Below are 18,003 nucleotides of genomic sequence, written 5' to 3' on the forward strand. Positions count from 1 at the left end.
TTGGAAGGTTCTCCACTGTTCCTCAACTGTTTCACCATCAAGTCTTTGCTCCCAGTCTACCTTAGCTAGTTCTTCTCTCATCCCATTGTAATCTCCTTTGTTTAAGCACAAAACACTAGTGCTTGATTTTACCTTCTCACTCTCCATCTGTATTTTAAATTCCACCATATTGTGATCGCTCCTTCCGAGAAGATCCCTAACTATGAGATCCTGAATCAATCCTGTCTCATTCCACAGGACCAGATCTAGGACCGCTTGTTCCCTCGTAGGTTCCATTACATACTGTTCTAGGAAACTATCGCAGATACATTCGATAAACTCCTCCTCAACGCTGCCTTGACCGACATGATTAAACCAATCGACATGTAGATTAAAATCCCCCATCATAACTGCTGTACCATTTCTACATGCATCAGTTATTTCTTTGGTTATTGCCTGCCCCACCATAATGTTACTATTTGGTGGCCTATAGATTACTCCTATCAGTGACTTTTTCGCCTTACTATTCCTGATTTCCACCCAAATGGATTCAACCTTATCCTCCATAGCACCGATGTCATCCCTTACTGTTGCCTGGATGTCGTCCTTAAATAACAGAGCTACACTACCTCCCTTACCATCCACTCTGTCCTTCCGAATAGTTTGATACCCTCGGATATTTAACTCCCAGACGTGACCATCTTTTAACCATGTTTCAGTAATGGCCACTAAATCATAGTCATTCACGATGATTTGCGCCATCAACTCATTTACCTTATTCCGAATACTACGAGCATTCAGGTAAAGTACACTTATGTTGGCTTTTTTACCTCTGTTCTGAATCTTAACACCTCGATCAGTAACCCCTCAAGTTATATTTCCTCTTAACCTTTCTCCTAATTTTCCTTGTCGTTGAACCCATATCTTCATGTAACAACCTGCCGCATCGCTTACCATTAATGTTTTCACTTCCCGTTTTATTCCTTTTAGTATTCCTGGTCCTATTCACTGAGCTCCCCTCAGTCACTGTACCTTGTACTGTCGCCCTTTTTGATTTTTGACTATGGCTTCTCTGCCTTACACTTTTCCCCCTTACTGCCTTTTGTTTCTGACCCTGTTTTCCTACCTTCCAACTTCCTGCATCGGTTCCCATCTCCCTGCCACATTAGTTTAAACTCTCCCCAACAGCTCTAGCAAACACCACCACTCTGACATCGGTTCCAGTCCTGCCCAGGTGCAGACCGTCCGGTTTGTACTGGTCTCACCTCCCCCAGAACCGGTTCCAATGTCCCAGGAATTTAAATCCCTCCCTCTTGCACCATCTCTCGAGCCACGCATTCATCCTCTCTATCCTGACATTCATACTCTGACTAGCTTGTGGCACTGGTAGCAATCCTGAGATTACCACCTTTTGAGGTCCTACTTTTTAGTTTAACTCCTAACTCCCTAAATTCAGCTTGTAGGACCTCGTCCCATTTTCTACCTATATCGTTGGTGCCTATGTGCACCAGGACAGCTGGCTGTTCACCCCCCCCCCCCCCCCAGAATGTCCTGCAGCCGCTCCGAGACATCCTTGACCCTTGCACCAGGGAGGCAACATACCATCCTGGAGTCTTGATTGCGTCCACAGAACCGCCTGTCTATTCTCCTATTAAGGGAGAGCATTTTCATGAGAGAAGATTTTAAAGTGTGTTTTTGTGAATGAAGTTTGGAAATTCCCATGTGATCATCATCATCTGGGAGGATTCGGAGGAGAAATCCACTAACTTGGGTTCCGAACAGAGTGCGTGTATTTGATGACAGTCATCTTGTGTACTTAAAAGGGGCTTTTCGTGTTTTGTAGCTTAAGGTGTACTTTGTAATCCATATTAATCTTTAAATCTGTGTGTACCTGTAAAGATAAGAAGGGTAAAGGAGTATTGTATAATAATCTAACTTTTCATGTTACTAAAATTAATTTGTGGTCCTAGAAACTCTGTTCATCCACGTTTCATTTTAAAAAAAAAAAAAAGTTCCGGTCTTTTGAGCCAGGGTTCCATTCTGGGATCTTCCTGCCCAGTTATATCAACTGTGATTGTAACATGGCCCCTTTGCAACCTGAGCTCATACACAGGAATGACCGAGACATTATCATAGGAGTCCGTCCAGTGTCTGTTTGTGGGACTGAAAGTCCTCTGAGAAACTGAAGAGAAATAGTTTTTCCAAGTGATTATGATGCTTCCCTCCATCCTTCCTCTGATAAAGGCCTTGGCTTACGCACTTATACAGTTAGTATCAGTAGCACTCTGGGTTCTCGTGCAGAAAATTTCAATTGACTATTGATTTTGGAAGCAATTTTTATGCATTCAGGTTTCTGCATGTACAGTTGCATGTAAAATGAGTTTGGGATTTAGAACATCTGCAGAGCTGTGGCATCTCCATTTTTGTACTGGAATTAGAGCTGGATCGAGAGCATGGGAACCTATCACTCATTTTAGAATGATTCAGGGGAATGGATGGCTGTTGTTCAGTTGTCTTATGAAGAAGCAGAACTGACCATGGCTATTGATAAGTAAGGCCCAGAGAGCCATCAAGTCTGAGCGACATGTGCGGCTCTCTGGGAGGATGCTGAGCAGAGTCAACACGTCCTCATCATGTGCTAGCCTCAGCCTGATACAATTCAAGGTGGTTCACCGGGCACACATGACGGTGGCCCGGATGAGCAAGTTTTTCAGGATAGAGGACAAGTGCATGAGGTGTGCGGGAGGGCCAGCAAACCATGTCCAAATGTTTTGGGCATGCCCGAAGCATAGGGGATTCTGGCAGGGGTTTGCAGATGTCATGACCACGGTACTAAAAACAAGGGTGGCGCAGAGTCTAGAGGTGGCGATGTTTGGAGTGTCGGAAGATCCGGGAGTCCAGGGGGCGAGAGAGGCTGCTGTTTTTGCCTTTGCCTCCTTGGTAGCCCGGAGACGGATCTTAATAGTGTGGAGGGACTCAGCCCCCAAAATCAGGGGTTTGGGTTAGTGACATGGCTGGGTTCTCAGACTTGAGAAAATTAAGTTCGCCCTGAGGATCAATGTTAGGGTTTGTCCGGAGGTGGCAACCATTTATCGACTTCTTCGGAGAAAACCAAGGCAGGGACAAGGGGGGTGGAGGGACGTGTTACGCACTGAACTATGTGTACATTTGTATTTGTATTGTTTGTTATAAAATCATAAATGCGTAATAAAATGTTTTTTTTTTTTTTAAGTCTGAGCGACATGGCAATGAGTAGTCCACAAAAGAAAAAAATTACAAATTGAACAAAAATCTAATACACTGTTGAGAGTTAAATACACCAAAACGCATTTGCTCATTTTTCAGATGAGAATTCGCTCATCAATACAAGCCAACGGCCGATAGAATCATCAAAAACGATTCTGGTAAGGGACCTTATCTTAAGTATCAAGGAAAATAGAAAATAAGCTGTGCATTTATTTCATATCGTAGATTTTTTAAAACAATTTTTATTGAAGTTTTTCGTTTATGATAGGTAAATCTTATCATAGTACAATTATACAGTGGTGTCAATCATAACTGAGGTTATAAATAATTTATATACTTTTACTGTACTTGTGGTTGAAATTTACATTAGCATTATCAAACAAAAACAGAGCATAAGAAAAAAATGCGACGAGATAAGTGGTCTATTTACATTGCAGTGATCAGCATCATATCGATATAGTCCAAGCTACCCCTTTTTGTAGCCTGAAGTGGCGGATACCCAAGGTGCACCGCACCTCAGGAAGGAGCAAAACAGGAGCTCTGGCAAAGTGGTTACACCCTCCGTATGGCAGCATTGCGGTGTTGCCGTATGTGGGCACCTTCCCCTCGCTGTGGTGTGGGTGCTCCCTCCCCCCACTCCCTGTCCCCTACTTCCCTTCTCTGGCTGTTTATACCTCCTCCTCCTGCTCGCTCTAGCTGCTGGTTATGAACAGATCGTCAAAGAGGCTGGTGAATTATTTCCACATGTGATGGAACCCTTCTTCTGATACCCTGATCATATAACAGAATTTCGGTTTTTCCAGTTTTGAATCTCCGCTAGGTCGGATAACCAGTAGGAGGCCCTGGGTGGCTCTGCCAACCTCCATCCAAGCAGAAGTCTCCATTAGCCAATAAGGTGGTGAATGCCCCTCTTCCCACAAAAAGATCTGGATGCTCCGATACCCTGAAGACTGCCATTAAAGGACATGACTCTATCTTTACTCCCACCACTTTAGACATGGCCTCAAAGAAGGCGGTCAGAACCCGGAGAGTTTGGGGCAGGAACAGAACATGTGGGTGCTGTTGGCCGGAGGCCCCTGCTACCACTCACATTTATCCTCTACCTCTGGGAAGAACCCGTTCATCCGAGTCCTGGTTACGAGCTCTCTATACACCACCTTTAGCTGTGTTAGACTCAGTCCTGCACATGAGGAGGTGGAGTTTACCCTGTACACATTGAGGGAGAGATTGTTGTCGATACACCATGCCACTAGGTTCTCTGTCTCCCTCCTGTATTCTGACTCATTCTGTATTGAGGGCGTCACGGTAGCTCAGTGGTTAGCAGTGTTGCTTCACAGCTCCAGGGGCCCAGGTTCGATTCCTGGCTTTGGTCACCTTGTGTGTGGAGTCGGCATGTTTTCCCCGTGTGTGCGTGGGTTTCCTCCGGGTGCTCCGGTTTCCTCCCACAGTCCAAAGATGTGCAGGTTAGGTGGATTGGCAAAGATCAATTGCCCTTAGAGTCCCCAAAAAAAGGTTAGGTGGGGTTACTGGGATAGGGTGGAGGTGTGGGCTTGAGTAGGGTGCAGACTCGATGGGCCGAATGGCATCCTTCTGCACTGTAAATTCTATGATTGTTTGTGATACGACCCACTACGGTTGTGTATCAGCAAACTTGTAAATGGAGTTGGAGCCACATTTTGCCACACAGCCCCCTACTACATTTCCTATGCACAGACATCTAAGCAGGCAGCCCTGTGATATTGAGGACTATCGTGGAGGTGGGTGTTGTTGTTGTTTATCCTTACTGATTGTTGTCTTTGGGTCAGGAAGTAGAGGATTTGGTTGCAGAGGGAGGAGCCAAGTCTTAGGTTTGGAGTTTTGATACGAGCTTGGCTGGGATTATGGTGTTGAAGGCGGAGCAGTAATCAATGAACGGGAGTCTGACGTAGGAGTCCTTGTTGTTGAGATACTCCAGGGATGAGTGTAGGGCCAGAGAAATGCCATCCGCTGCGGACCAGTTGTGGCGGTATGCGAATTGCAGTGGATCAAGACACTCAGAGTATGGAATTGATGTGTCTCATGACCAACCTCTTGAAGCACTTCAGAATGATAAATGGCAAGGCCACTGGATGGTAGTTGTTGAGGCATGTTGTCTGGTTCTTCTTTGGCACGGGTATGATGGTGGTCTTCTTGAAGCAGGTGGAAACCTCGGAACGGAGTAGGGAGAGGTTGAAGATGTCCGCGAACATCCCTGCCAGATGGTCTGTGCAGGATCGGAGTGCACGACCACGAACCCCGTCAGAACCCGTCACTTTCCGAGATATGGTTGTGTTGAGACTGCTGGGGCAGTTGACAACAGTTTGATGCTTTCCTGCTCAAACGGAACATAGAATGCATTGAGTTCATCAGGGAGGGGTGCTTTTGGTTTTGCTTTGTAGCCTGTTATGTTGTTTAAGCCTCGCTACAATCAACGAGAGTCAAGTCGTTAGTCTGTGACTTCGCTTAATCTGGTATTGTTTCTTGGCATCCCCGATAGCTTTTCGGAGGTCGTACCTGATCTTCTTGTACAGGTCAGGATCGCCTGTCTTGAACGCCGCAGGCCTTCAGTAGGGAGTGAATCTCCCAATTAAACCATGGTAGGAATGGGTGTCTGAGGCTCCTGGGGTGTTGACAACGGTTTGACGGTTTCCTGCTCAAACCGAGGATAGAATGCATTCAGTTCATCGGGGAGAGGTGCGCTGCTGCCAGAGGTTCTACTCAGCTTTGCTTTGTAGCCCGTTATGTTGTTTAAGCCTTGCCACAACTTGTGAAAGTCAGTGTCATTAACCTGTGCTCTAGCTTAGTCTGGTAATTGTCTCTTAGCATCGAAGAGCAAATCCAATCTCCAAACGTCCCTCTTCACCACCTCCACCAGGCTGGACAGGTGCCACTTATGGAGCGTGGACAATGGGCACTTCTGCCTCGTAGCTCTGTGCAGCCAGAAATATTCAGAGCCATGGGAGCGCTGTACAGTAGTTTCACCCACGAGGTGAACACTGCCCAAACCGTTCAAGCACCTCTTCCGCGATTACTTCTGGCAAGCAGCTCTCCAGTCACCTCGCCAGAATTTTAGCATCAGTGTTAAGCAGCGAGATGGGTCTCTATGACTCACACTCCATTGGGTCTTTGTCTTTTTTGGGGATCAGTGACATCGAGGTCTATGCCAGCATAGGCTGTTGGACCCCGCTTGACAGTGAGTCAATGAACATCTCCTGCAGGTGCGGGGCCAGTGCTTCTGCAAACTTCCACTGGGAACCCATCTGGACCTGGTACCTCCCCGACTGCATGGAATTATTACATTCCATGATCGCTGCCAGTCCATCTCCTTTCCTCCCCCACGACTGGTATGTTCAGCCTGTCGAGGAACTGTTTCATATTCAAGTCTCTTGGAGGTGTCTAGTCCCTGGTAAAAGGTTGCGAAGACTACGGTGATCTTGTCTGGAGCTGTGACCATCCTACTGTTCCCATGCCTTACCTGTGCTCTCGAGGCAGCCTACTTCCTCAGCTAATGTGCCAAATAGGCGGCTGACCTTATCTCTCTGCTCACAACAGGTCTCCCGTATTTGGTGGAGCTGGTTTACTGCTTTGCAAGTAGGAGCAGGTCAAATTCCATTTGTAGCTTTTTCCTCTCCGCCAGCAGTTCCATGGTTGGGGCCTGGAATACCGTCAATCCACTTCCAACATGGAGTCAATCAGCTGCTGCCTAACTGCCCCTTTCCTTTGTCATCCCCCCTGATTGCTGCCTTCCTTGCCTCCCAGAACGTGGAGGGTGAGACCTCCTGGTTTTGGTTGCAGATACATATCTGTCGATGGCTTGTCACATTTTTTCGCAAAACGTCTCGTTGGTGAGGGGGGACTGTGTCCAGTCTCCTTGGAGGGGGGGCGGGCAGGGCCTGGCCGGCCCGTCTCCCACCTCACATCCATATAGCGTGGACTTAGATTACGATGGCAAGATATTCCACCCCACCGCCCCTGGAAGCACCGACTTCCCCAGTATGAAGAAGTCTCTGCGGGAATAGGCTTTGTGTACATGAGAGAAGAATGAGAATGCCTTCTCCTTCAGGTGGTTGAACCTCCACAGGTCCACCTCTCACATCTGCTCCATGACGGGGGTTATTTCTTTCCATCCCCGATTTGGTTCCCATTCTAGGGCTGGGTTCGACTGTATTTGGGTCCTACACACAGTTGAAGTCTCCCCCATGATGAGTTGGTAGGAGCCGAGGTCGGGGATTTCAGCCATTGTTTTTTTAAAAAAAACTAATTTTGTGTTATGTGGGACATATATATTTTCAAGGACCACCAGGCCTACTTTTCTAATTCTGTTAACCATCAGGTATTGTCTCGCTGGGCGCGTCACCGTGTTTGTTGATGCAAATGCTACTCTTTTGTTAAACTGTATGGCCACCCCACTCTCAAGCCTGAGATGTCTGTCCCACCCAGCTTTTCCTTACCCTCAGTCAGTCCTCCTCTCTTAAATGTGTCCCCTGTAGAAAGACTACTTCCATCTGACCCTCAGGCTTTTAAGATGGGTGCAGAATCTGGACCTTTTCACTGGTCCATTGAGTCCCCTCATGTTCCAGGTCACTGTTCTGATGGGGGGGGTTTCTGTACCATTCCCCCCTCCTCTCCTGTGGGGTAAGCCATACGTAACTTGTGGACTTGTCCTTGCACGCCACAGAGATTCCCTTTGTTCATGGGCCACCAAAGATGGCCATCACCTTCTTCCCATTTCCAGCCATCTCCATGTGCGACCTGTTGTATCCATAAGTATGGGACTTATTGTACTAGAGTAGCCCAGATTATGTGCTCAAGCTCCAGTATGTGACTTAAACTCCCAAGTATGTAAAATTTCTACCAGTTAAAACAATTTGACAGTACGGAAAGAGGCTCTTTGGCCCAATGTGTCCACTTCGGCCATCAAGTACCTAACTATTCTAAATTGCATCTCATCCGGTGATAATTACAAAAGTTGATTCTTTACTTCAGTAGTAGAGCAATGTGGTAATTTATTTTAAAATTAATTTTATCTCCACCTACTAGAGCAGGAGGCTTGTGAATCGTTGCTATGATGTTTGTGAAGAGGATTATGCATGTCGGAAAGAGTTTTCTACTGCAATGAAAGGTGGTTTTGTTTTGACATGAATTTTAACGTGGGTGTGGCGAGCAAGGCCAGCCTAATTTCTCTCGCAAGGGTGATGGTGAGATACCTTCTGGAAGCACTGCTGTCCCAGCTGTGAATGTTCTGTTGGGTGAGGAAAACCAGGGTTTGAACCAGAGATTGAGAAATGTAAAAGCAAAATACTGCAGATGCTGGAAATCTGTAATAAAAACAAAAATGCTGGAAATACTCACAGGTCAGGTAACATCTGCGTAGAGAAATGGAGTTAACGTTTCAAGTCATAAGAGGTTTACAGCTCGGCCCAACTTGTCCATGTCGCCCAGTGTCTATCACTAAGCTAGTCTCAATTGCCTGCATTTGGCCCACATCCCTCTATACCCATATAAATGTCTAAATGCTTTTTAAAACACAATTGTACCTGCCTCTACTACTGCCTCTGGCAGCTCGTTCCAGACACTCCCCATCCTCTGGGTGAAAGAATTGCCCCTCTGGACCCTTTTGTATCTCTCCCCTCTTACCTTAAATCTATGCCCTCTCATTGTAGACTCCCCTAACCTTTGGGAGAAGATATTTACGATCTATCTATCTATGCCCCTCATTCTTTTATAGACCTCTATAAATTCACCCTTGAACCTTCTATGCTCAAAATGTCCCAGTCTATCCAGCCCCTCCTTATAACTTAAACCATCAAGTCCCGGTAGCATCTCTGTAAATCTTTTCTGCACTCTTTCTAGTTTAACAATATCCTTTCTGTAATAGGATGACCAGAATTGTACACAATATTCCAAGTGTGGCCGTACCAATGTCTTGTACAACTTCAACAAGACGTCCCAACTCCTGTATTCAATGTTCTGACCAATGAAACCAAGCATGCCAAATGCCTTCTTCACCACCCTGTCCACCTGTGACTCCATTTTCAAGGAGCTATGAACCTGTACTCTTAGATCTCTTTTTTTTCTGTAACTCTCCCCAACTCCCTACCATTAAGTGGGTAGGTCCTGCCTGATTCGATCTACCAAAATGCATCTCCTCACATTTATCTAAATTAAACTCCATCTGCCATTCATCGGCCCACTGGCCCAATTGATCAAGATCCTGTTACAATCCTTGATAACCTTCTTCACTGTCCACTATGCCGCCACCGATCTTTGTGTCATCTGAAAACGTACTAACCATGCCTCCTAAATTCTCATCCAAATCATTAAAATAAACAAACAGTGGATCTAGCACTGATCCCTGAGGCACACTGCTGGTCACAGGCCTCCAGTTTGGAAAAACAACCCTCCAAAACCACTTCTGTCGTCAAACCAATCTTGTATTCAATTGGCTACCTCATTCTGGATCCCGTGAGATTTAACGTTATGCAACGATCTACCATGCGGTACCTTGTCAAAGGCCTTACTAAAGTCCATGTAGACGTCAACTACACTGCCCTCATCTACCTTCTTGGTTACCCCTTCAAAAAATCTGAATCAAATTCGTGAGACATGATTTTCCACGCACAAAGCCACGTTGACTGTCCCTAATCAGTTCTTGCCCCTCTAAATGCCTGTAGATCCCATCTCTCCGAATACCTTCTGACAACTTACCCACCACAGACGTTAAGCTTACCGGTCTGTAGTTCCCAGGCTTTTCCCTGCAGCCCTTCTTAAACAAAGGCACAAAATTTGCTACCCTCCAATCTTCTGGCATCTAACCTGTGGCTGTCGACGTTCAAATATCTCTGCTAAGGGACCCACAATTCCCTCTGTAGTCTCCTACAAGGTCCTGGAATACATTTCATCAGGTCCCAGGGATTTATCTATCTTGATGCGCTTTAAGACTTCCAGCAGCTCCTTCTCTGTAATATGTACACTTCTCAAAACATCACTATTTATTTCCCCAAGTTCTCTAACATCCATACCTTTCTCAACAGTAAATACTGATGAGAAATATTCATTTAGGATCTCACCCATCTCTTGTAGATGACCTTGTAGATCTTTAAGAGGCCCTACTCTCTCCCTAGTCACTCTTTTGCCCTTTATTAATTTGTAGAAGCTCTTTGGATTCTCCTTTGCCTGATCTGCCAAAGCAATCTCATGTCTCCTTTTTGCTCTCTTAACTACTCCGACAACCTCTATACTCAAGGGATCCACTTGATCCAAGCTGCTTATGCATGTCATATGTCTCCTCCTCCTTTTTGACCAAGGCCTCCATATCCCGAGTCATCCATGTCTCCCTACTTCTACCAGCCTTGCCCTTCACTCTAAAAGGAATGTGCTTACCCTGAACTTTGGTTAATACACTTTTGAAAGCCCCCCCCATACCAGCCGTCCCTTTGCTGGCAAACAGAGTCCCCCAGTCAACTTTTGACAGCTCCCATCTAATACCATCAAATTAGCCTTGCCCCAATCTGGAATTTTAACTTTTGGGCCAGACCTATCATTCTCCAGAGTTATCTTTAAACAAATGGAATTATGGTCCTTTAGGACAGATGTGGAAGCTTTGGAAAAGGTGCAAAGGAGATTTACCAGGATGTTGCCTGGAATGGAGAGTAGCTCTTACGAGGAAAGGTTGAGGGTGCTAGGCCTTTTCTCATTAGAACGGAGAAGGACGAGGGGCGACTTGATAGAGGTTTATAAGATGATCAGGGGAATAGATAGAGTAGAGTAGACAGTCAGAGACTTTTTCCCCGGGTGGAACAAACCATTACAAGGGGACATAAATTTAAGGTGAATGGTGGAAGATATAGGGGGGATGTCAGAGGGTAGGTTCTTTACCCAGAGAGTAGTGGGGGCATGGAATGCACTGCCTGTGGAAGTAGTTGAGTCGGAAACATTAGAGACCTTCAAGCAGCTATTGGATAGGTACATGGATTACGGTAAAATGATATAGTGTAGATTTATTTGTTCTTAAGGGCAGCATGGTAGCATTGTGGATAGCACAATTGCTTCACAGCTCCAGGGTCCCAGGTTTGATTCCGGCTTGGGTCACTGTCTGTGCAGAGTCTGCACATCCTCTGTGTCTGCGTGGGTTTCCTCCCACAGTCCAAATATGTGCAGGTTAGGTGGATTGGCCATGATAAATTGCCCTTCGTGTCCAAAATTGTCCTTAGTGTTGGGTGGAGGTGTTGACTTTGGGTAGGGTTCTCTTTCCAAGAGCCGGTGCAGACTCAATGGGCCGAATGGCCTCCTTCTGCACTGTAAATTCAATGATAATCTATGATTAATCTAGGACAAAGGTTCGGCACAACATCGTGGGCCGAAGGGCCTGTTCTGTGCTGTATTTTTCTATGTTCTATAGTCTCAAAGTGATCCCTCACTAGCACTTCTGTAACCTGCCCTTCCTTATTTCCCAAGAGGTCAGGTTTTGACCCCTCTTCTAGTCGGGCCATCCACATACGGAATGAGAAATTCCTCCCGAATACACTCAACAAATGTCTCCCCATGTAGGAGGTTCCCACCCCCTGCCATATTTGTTTAAATCCTCAACAGCACTAGCAAACACTCCCCCTGGGACATTGGCTCCAGTCCAGTCCTGCCCAGGTGCAGACTGTCTAGTTTGTACTGGTCCCACCTCCCCCAGAACCGGTTCCAATGTCCCAATAATTTGAATCTTTCCCTCTTGCACCATCTCTCAAGCCATGTATTCATCTTATCTATCCTGACATTCCTACTCTGGCTAGCACGTGGCATTGGTAGCAATCATGAGATTACTATCTTTGAGGTTCTACTTTTTAGTTTAACTCCTAACTCCCTAAATTCAGCTTGTAGGACCTCATGTTTTTTTACCTAGATCGTTGTTGCCTATATGCACCATGACAGCTGGCTGTTCACCCTTCCCCTCCAGAATGTCTTGCAGCCGTTCCGAGACATCCTTGACCCTTGCAACATACCATCCTGGAGTCTTGTTTGCTTTTGCAGAAATGCCTGTCTATTCCACTTACCATTGAGTCCCTTATCATTGTTTTGCCACTCTATTTCCTGTCCTCCTGCACAGCAGAGCCAACCATTGTGTCATGAACCTGGTTGCTGCCACCTTCCAAGGTGAGCCATCTTCCCCAACAGTTACAAAACAGTATATCTGTTTTGGAGGGAGATGACCGCAGTGGATCTCTGCACTGCCTTTGTACTCTTCCTAGGTCTGGTGGTTACCCATTTCCCATCTGCCTCAGTTAACTGCTGTGTGATCAACTCACTGAACATGCTATCCATGACTTCCTCAGCATTGTGGATGCTCCAAAGTGAATCCATCCTCAGCTCCTGAGCCATCAAGTGGTCTAACAGGAGGTGCCGTTGGACCCACTTATTGCACTAAGGAGCCAGGGACACCCGTGAATTCCCACATTGCACAAGAGGAGCATGTCATGGGTCTGGGATCTCCTGCCATGACTCAACTCTTAACTTAACTTACAACAACTACAATGTCAAGAGAAAGAAGAAAAGATAAAACTGCTTACCTGCTGGCTGTGACGTCACGGTTCGATTTCTTTCAACCTCTCACTTGCCCTCAAGTCTCCCTCATGGGAATAGAAGGATACGGACCCAGGAAGTGTAGAAGATTGTAGTTTAGTCGGGCAGTATGGTCGGCACGGGCTTGGAGGGCCGAAGGGCCTGTTCCTGTGCTGTACATTTCTTTGTTCTTTGTTATGTGTCCGCCTCTCCACTCCTCCCGATGATGAGCACCTCTTTCTCTTCAGCAGCAAAATCCCATCAAATTCTCAATACTTTCACTCTGGTGGAAACCTCACTCTGGTTGACTGATCATGTGCAAGCTCTGTTTGTGAGCTTGCTTAACCTACTTATGTGCAGCTGAGGTGAGCAGGATGTGCCTTGGTCATTTTCAGTGCTGAGGTCAATACCAGGCTTTTTTATACTTTTCTGGGGCAGTTTGATATAACTGAGTGACTTTCCAAGTCAGTTCAGGGGACAGTTAAGAGTCAACCACATTGAGGTGAGTTAGGAATTGCATGTAGGAATGGATGGTTGAAGACAGTCTTCCTTACCGTATCGCTGTTGTGCAATAGCACAAAATGAAGAAATGCAATTATTAAGAGTGCAAAGACATGCGTTTTTTACCACTTTTACTTCCTGAAATAAGCCAATAATTTGACCAATATAATCCATGAGTTCCTGTCTGTATAATATAAAATGTCATCAATCTTCAATTTTCTTCCTTGTGGAAAGAGCAAAGATCACCTTGTGCCTGTACCTTCCATCGTTAAAGTGCACTTCAAGTACACCGTAGCTATACGTGTGAAACCAGGGCTGTCACATAATGAACTGTTGGCTGTCATCAGTAAGAAGCTTCATCTTCCTGACAAAAGATTGGAGTTGAGGTACGAGTGAAACTTTTAAAGTATATGTAATACTGTCACAAAAATATTTAATTTTACATGTTAACTTTTCATCGGGCTTTTGCACAGATCAGATGAAGAATTATCATGGCTGGGAAATCTTTTTTTTTTTTAAAAAATATTTTATTCCAAACATATTCAACATAACACCATCCTGACAGCCAGAGTATATAATTTATACATTTTCTCTCTTCCGCACCTAACCCACCCACCCTTCCCCCAAGTCAAACAGCTCCTCAAATATAGCCATGAACGGCATCCACAATACCTCACAGCCCTCCTCTGACCCCCTGAGGGAAAATTCGATTTTCTCCTAACTTGAGAAACTCGTATAGGTCTCCCAACCATGCCGCAATCCCACCTCCAATTCAAAAGTATCTGTCGCCAGGCAATCAGAGAGGCAAAGACCACAACATCGGCCCCCTTCCCCTCCAGCAGCTCCGGCACCTCTGATACCCCAAAGATCGCCACCACATGGTCCAGCTTCACCTCAACCCCTACAATCCTCTAAGTTCCCGAACACCGCATCCCAAAAGTTCTCCAACTCCTCACACCCCCAGAACATATTGGCATGGTTTGTCGGCCCCCTCTCACACATCCACTACTCTCAGAAAAAACTCACTCATCCCAGAGTCATGTGGATCCTGTGCGTGCACCACCGTAAATTGTATAAGACTCATCCTTGCGCAGGCGGTTGAGTTCACTTGGCACATTATTTTGCACCAAAGCCCCCAATCCTATCTCCCTTTCCAACTCCTCCTCCCATTTCCACTTGATCTTTTTCACTAAGACCGTGCCTGCTCACTAGGCCACCCATATATATCTCCAATCCTACCATCACCCCCCTTCCCCGGGAGCAACATTTTCTTTGAAACTAGATATTCCAGCACCTGAGAGATTGAAGGCAGCTCCTTGCCCCGCACCTGCCAATATCTAAATTCCCTCCCCCTCGGTAGCTCAAACCTCTCCCACCGCTCCTCTAGCCCAATAAAGTTCTCCTCCACAAACATGTCCCTGACTCGTTCTAACCCCTCCCTCCATCTCCTATACATCCCCATCCCGGAGTAAACCTATGATTCCCACACAGTGGAGTCATCACTGCCATGTGACCCAGTTTAAAGTGCCTCCTCAGCTGGTTCCAAATTTTTTATAGATGACTCCACCACTGGACTCCTCATACACTTCCTCAGGGTGAACGGCAGCAGGGTTGTCACCAGAGCCCTCAGGCTCGTATCCTTGCAAGACTCCTCCTCTAACCTGACCAAATCTGACCCTCCCCGTCCCACCATCTCCACATTTGCCGCCCAGTAGTAACGCAACAAATTTGGGAATCCCAGCCCCACTTTCCCGCCTCTACCTTTGCAACGGAACCCTGTTCACCCTCTGCACCTTCCCTGCCCATGCAAATTCCAAGATTAACGCATCTACCTTCAGAAAAAGACCTTGGGGAGGAAAATTGGGAGGGACTGAAACACAAACAGGAATTTTGGCAGTATGTTCAAGTTCACCACCTGCATCCTGCCAACGTCAGTTGCAACGCATCCCCCTTAACCTCCTCCACCAACCCCATCAAATTCTACCTATGCATAGTGGTCCACTCATGCATTACCCAAAACCCCTGATACCGGAACCGCTCCCTTGCCACATTAAATGGTAGTGCCCCCAGATTCGCTCCCTGCCCCGCAGCATTCACATTCAATTTGTAGCACAAAGTCCCCAAACCTCTCCAACAAGCCTATAATTCTGACCATGCTTTCTAACGGGTCTGTCATGAACAGAAACAGGTCATCAGCATACAACGACACCCGGTGCTTCCTACCCCACCACCTCAACCCTCCGCCATTAAGCCGAGGCCCAAAGTTCATCGACAAGGGCTCAATCGGCAACAATAGCGGAGACAGTGGACACCCCTGCCTCGTGCCATTGTGCAACCCAAAATACCCCGAGTTCATCTCATTTGTTCGCACGTTGCCATGGGGGACGCATGCCCATGCAACTTCTTTCTTTCCGCCAACAATTCCTTTGTGGGGTCCATAGAGTACAGCCTATCCCACCTCAACTATCTTGTCCAACAGTCGCCGATGCTCCTCCCTCCCCATCCTATCCTTATGGGTCGTGAACTAAATAATTCCCCCCTGGACCGCCGCCTTTAGGACCTCCCAAAATGTGACTGCCGACACCTCCCCATTCTGATTGAACACACCATAATTCCATTTTTAGAAATTTTATTGAGGCATTTTATAATTTTAACATTTTTAAACATCAGGTTTCACGAAGAAAACAATATAACCAACAAACCCCAGCCAACATGGCTTGCACAGACAGTACCACCTTCCCCAGCCCCCCTTCCGTTGGTTCTCCTGCCCTTACTCGCCCCCCCCCCCCATGCCCCTGCAGACAGCCTAATTTTTCTGGAAGGAGTCGATGAACGGCTGCCTCCTCCGGGCAAACCCCTGCAGTGATCCCCTCAAGGTGAATTTAATTTTCTCGAGTCTGAGAAACCCGCCATATCACTGACCCATACCCCGACATCAGGGGTTCAGAGTACCTGCATCCGAGTAGGATCCGTCTCCGGGCCATCAGGAAGGCAAAGGTCAGGTCATCGGCCTCTCTCACCCAGAGTTCCCGGTTCTTCCGACACATCAAAGATCCCCACCTCTGAACTTGGCACCACACTCACCTTTAAAACCTCTGACATGATGTCTGCAAACCCCTGCCAGAAACCCCTCAGCCTCGGACACACCCAAAACATCTGGACATGGTTAACCCACCATAATTCTTAATCACTGCTGCCACTTTCCCACAGAACTCCTTGTCGTACAAAAGCCCCGAATCCAACCTCCACCCTGGCCTCTGGGCCTGACCCAAACAAAGTCTCACATCTAGATAGTGGGGGGCCGTGGGCCAAAATTACTATTCCCCCATCAGCACTGCCCAGCTCACCAAAAATGTCAATCCAGGAATAAACCCTACACACATGCCAGGAGAAGTACTTCCTCTCTCCCAGGTGCCCAAACCCCACGGATCCACCATTCCCATCCCCTCCAAAAACCCTCCCAGCTCCTGCACCATTCTCAAGCTCCCCATCGACTTAGGGCTCGACTTATCCACCAATACACAATTACAATTTCACCCCCACTCCATAATCAGCTGGAGAGTGTCCAAATCCGAGATCACCACTAATAGCCTCTTGGTGAATCCGGTATCGTCCCAATTATGTGCGTACAATTTCACCAACACCACCGGAGTCCCCACTAGCACCCCACTCACCATCACAACCGGAGTCCCGCACCTCCCTAGCCCGCATAAACCCCGTTTTCTTGTTCAACGGTATGGCAATCCTCCTCGATTTCAAGTCAAACTCTGAGTGGAACACTTACCCCTCCTATTCCTTCCCCAGCCTCATCTAATCTTTCACCCAGAAATGCGTCCCCTGCAGGAAAATCACCTGTTCTCAAATTCTTCAAGTGCGCGAACCGCCAGGACTGCTTAGCCAGTGCATTTAACTCACGAACATTCCATGTCACAGCTGCACCAATGTCCTGATAAATCCAAATTTGGTTTCCTTCCCAATCTCAATCCTGCTGTGCCCTGGCCCACCTCAATCTTTTCCTTGTCCTGGAACTTGTGTATACGGACAATCCCCCCACGTGATGGCTCCCCTGCTCTTGGCCTCTTCCTCAGGGACCCATGGGCCCTATCCAGCTCTGGGCCCTTTATCCAGTACACCCTCCCATCCACCAACCTGGCTAGCATCCTTGCGACATAGCCCGTGCATTTATTCCGTTCATTCAACTCCTTAGCCACGGCTCTCACTGTCTTCTGTCGAGTTTGGTAACCCACAGACATATCCACCTGGGGGAGAATTAATCCCCTCCACTCAACTTCTCTGTGAAATTAATTCCCCAAAGTTTGGGTAAAAGGGGACAAAACCAACGCCTTCAAGTAGGTGCCTCTGTGTGCGACCACTCATTCCATGGCCGCCACCGGAAGTCACTGCTGGGAAATGTTATATTCAAAGTTGTCCTCAGTTACTTGGATCAGGTAAAACACAATTTAGATGCAACATAAACTTTTTTTACCCTACTGTCTCAACTCTAATTTTCAACTGCACTAACATCACTCTAAACCACCGTGGTAATCTGAGGAGCCCTGTCAATTTACTTCCAAAATGGGGTGTAGTTGTATTGTGGGTGCTACAGCTGCATGAAATGGAGCTGAGCATGTCCAAACACATTTCAACTGAGCTATTATGGTTAGTGGAGAAAGAATGGAGAGGTGAGAGGACAATGTACCCACTTACTGC

The 18,003-nt window shown here is 46.8% G+C and overlaps 1 protein-coding gene across 1 annotated transcript in view; it reads left to right on the forward strand.

Moving 5' to 3' along the window:
• ncf2 (neutrophil cytosolic factor 2) overlaps positions 1-18,003 on the forward strand; it is a 74,448-nt gene that overhangs the window by 40,660 nt on the left and 15,785 nt on the right. Inside the window, exons 11-12 of the mRNA XM_072511226.1 lie at positions 3,325-3,383; positions 13,528-13,679. Of these exons, the coding sequence (XP_072367327.1) occupies positions 3,325-3,383; positions 13,528-13,679 (211 nt within the window). The remainder of the gene's footprint in view (positions 1-3,324; positions 3,384-13,527; positions 13,680-18,003) is intronic.

This window comes from Scyliorhinus torazame, chromosome 7 (genome assembly GCF_047496885.1).
Source record: "Scyliorhinus torazame isolate Kashiwa2021f chromosome 7, sScyTor2.1, whole genome shotgun sequence".
NCBI classification, from domain to species: Eukaryota; Metazoa; Chordata; class Chondrichthyes; order Carcharhiniformes; family Scyliorhinidae; genus Scyliorhinus; species Scyliorhinus torazame.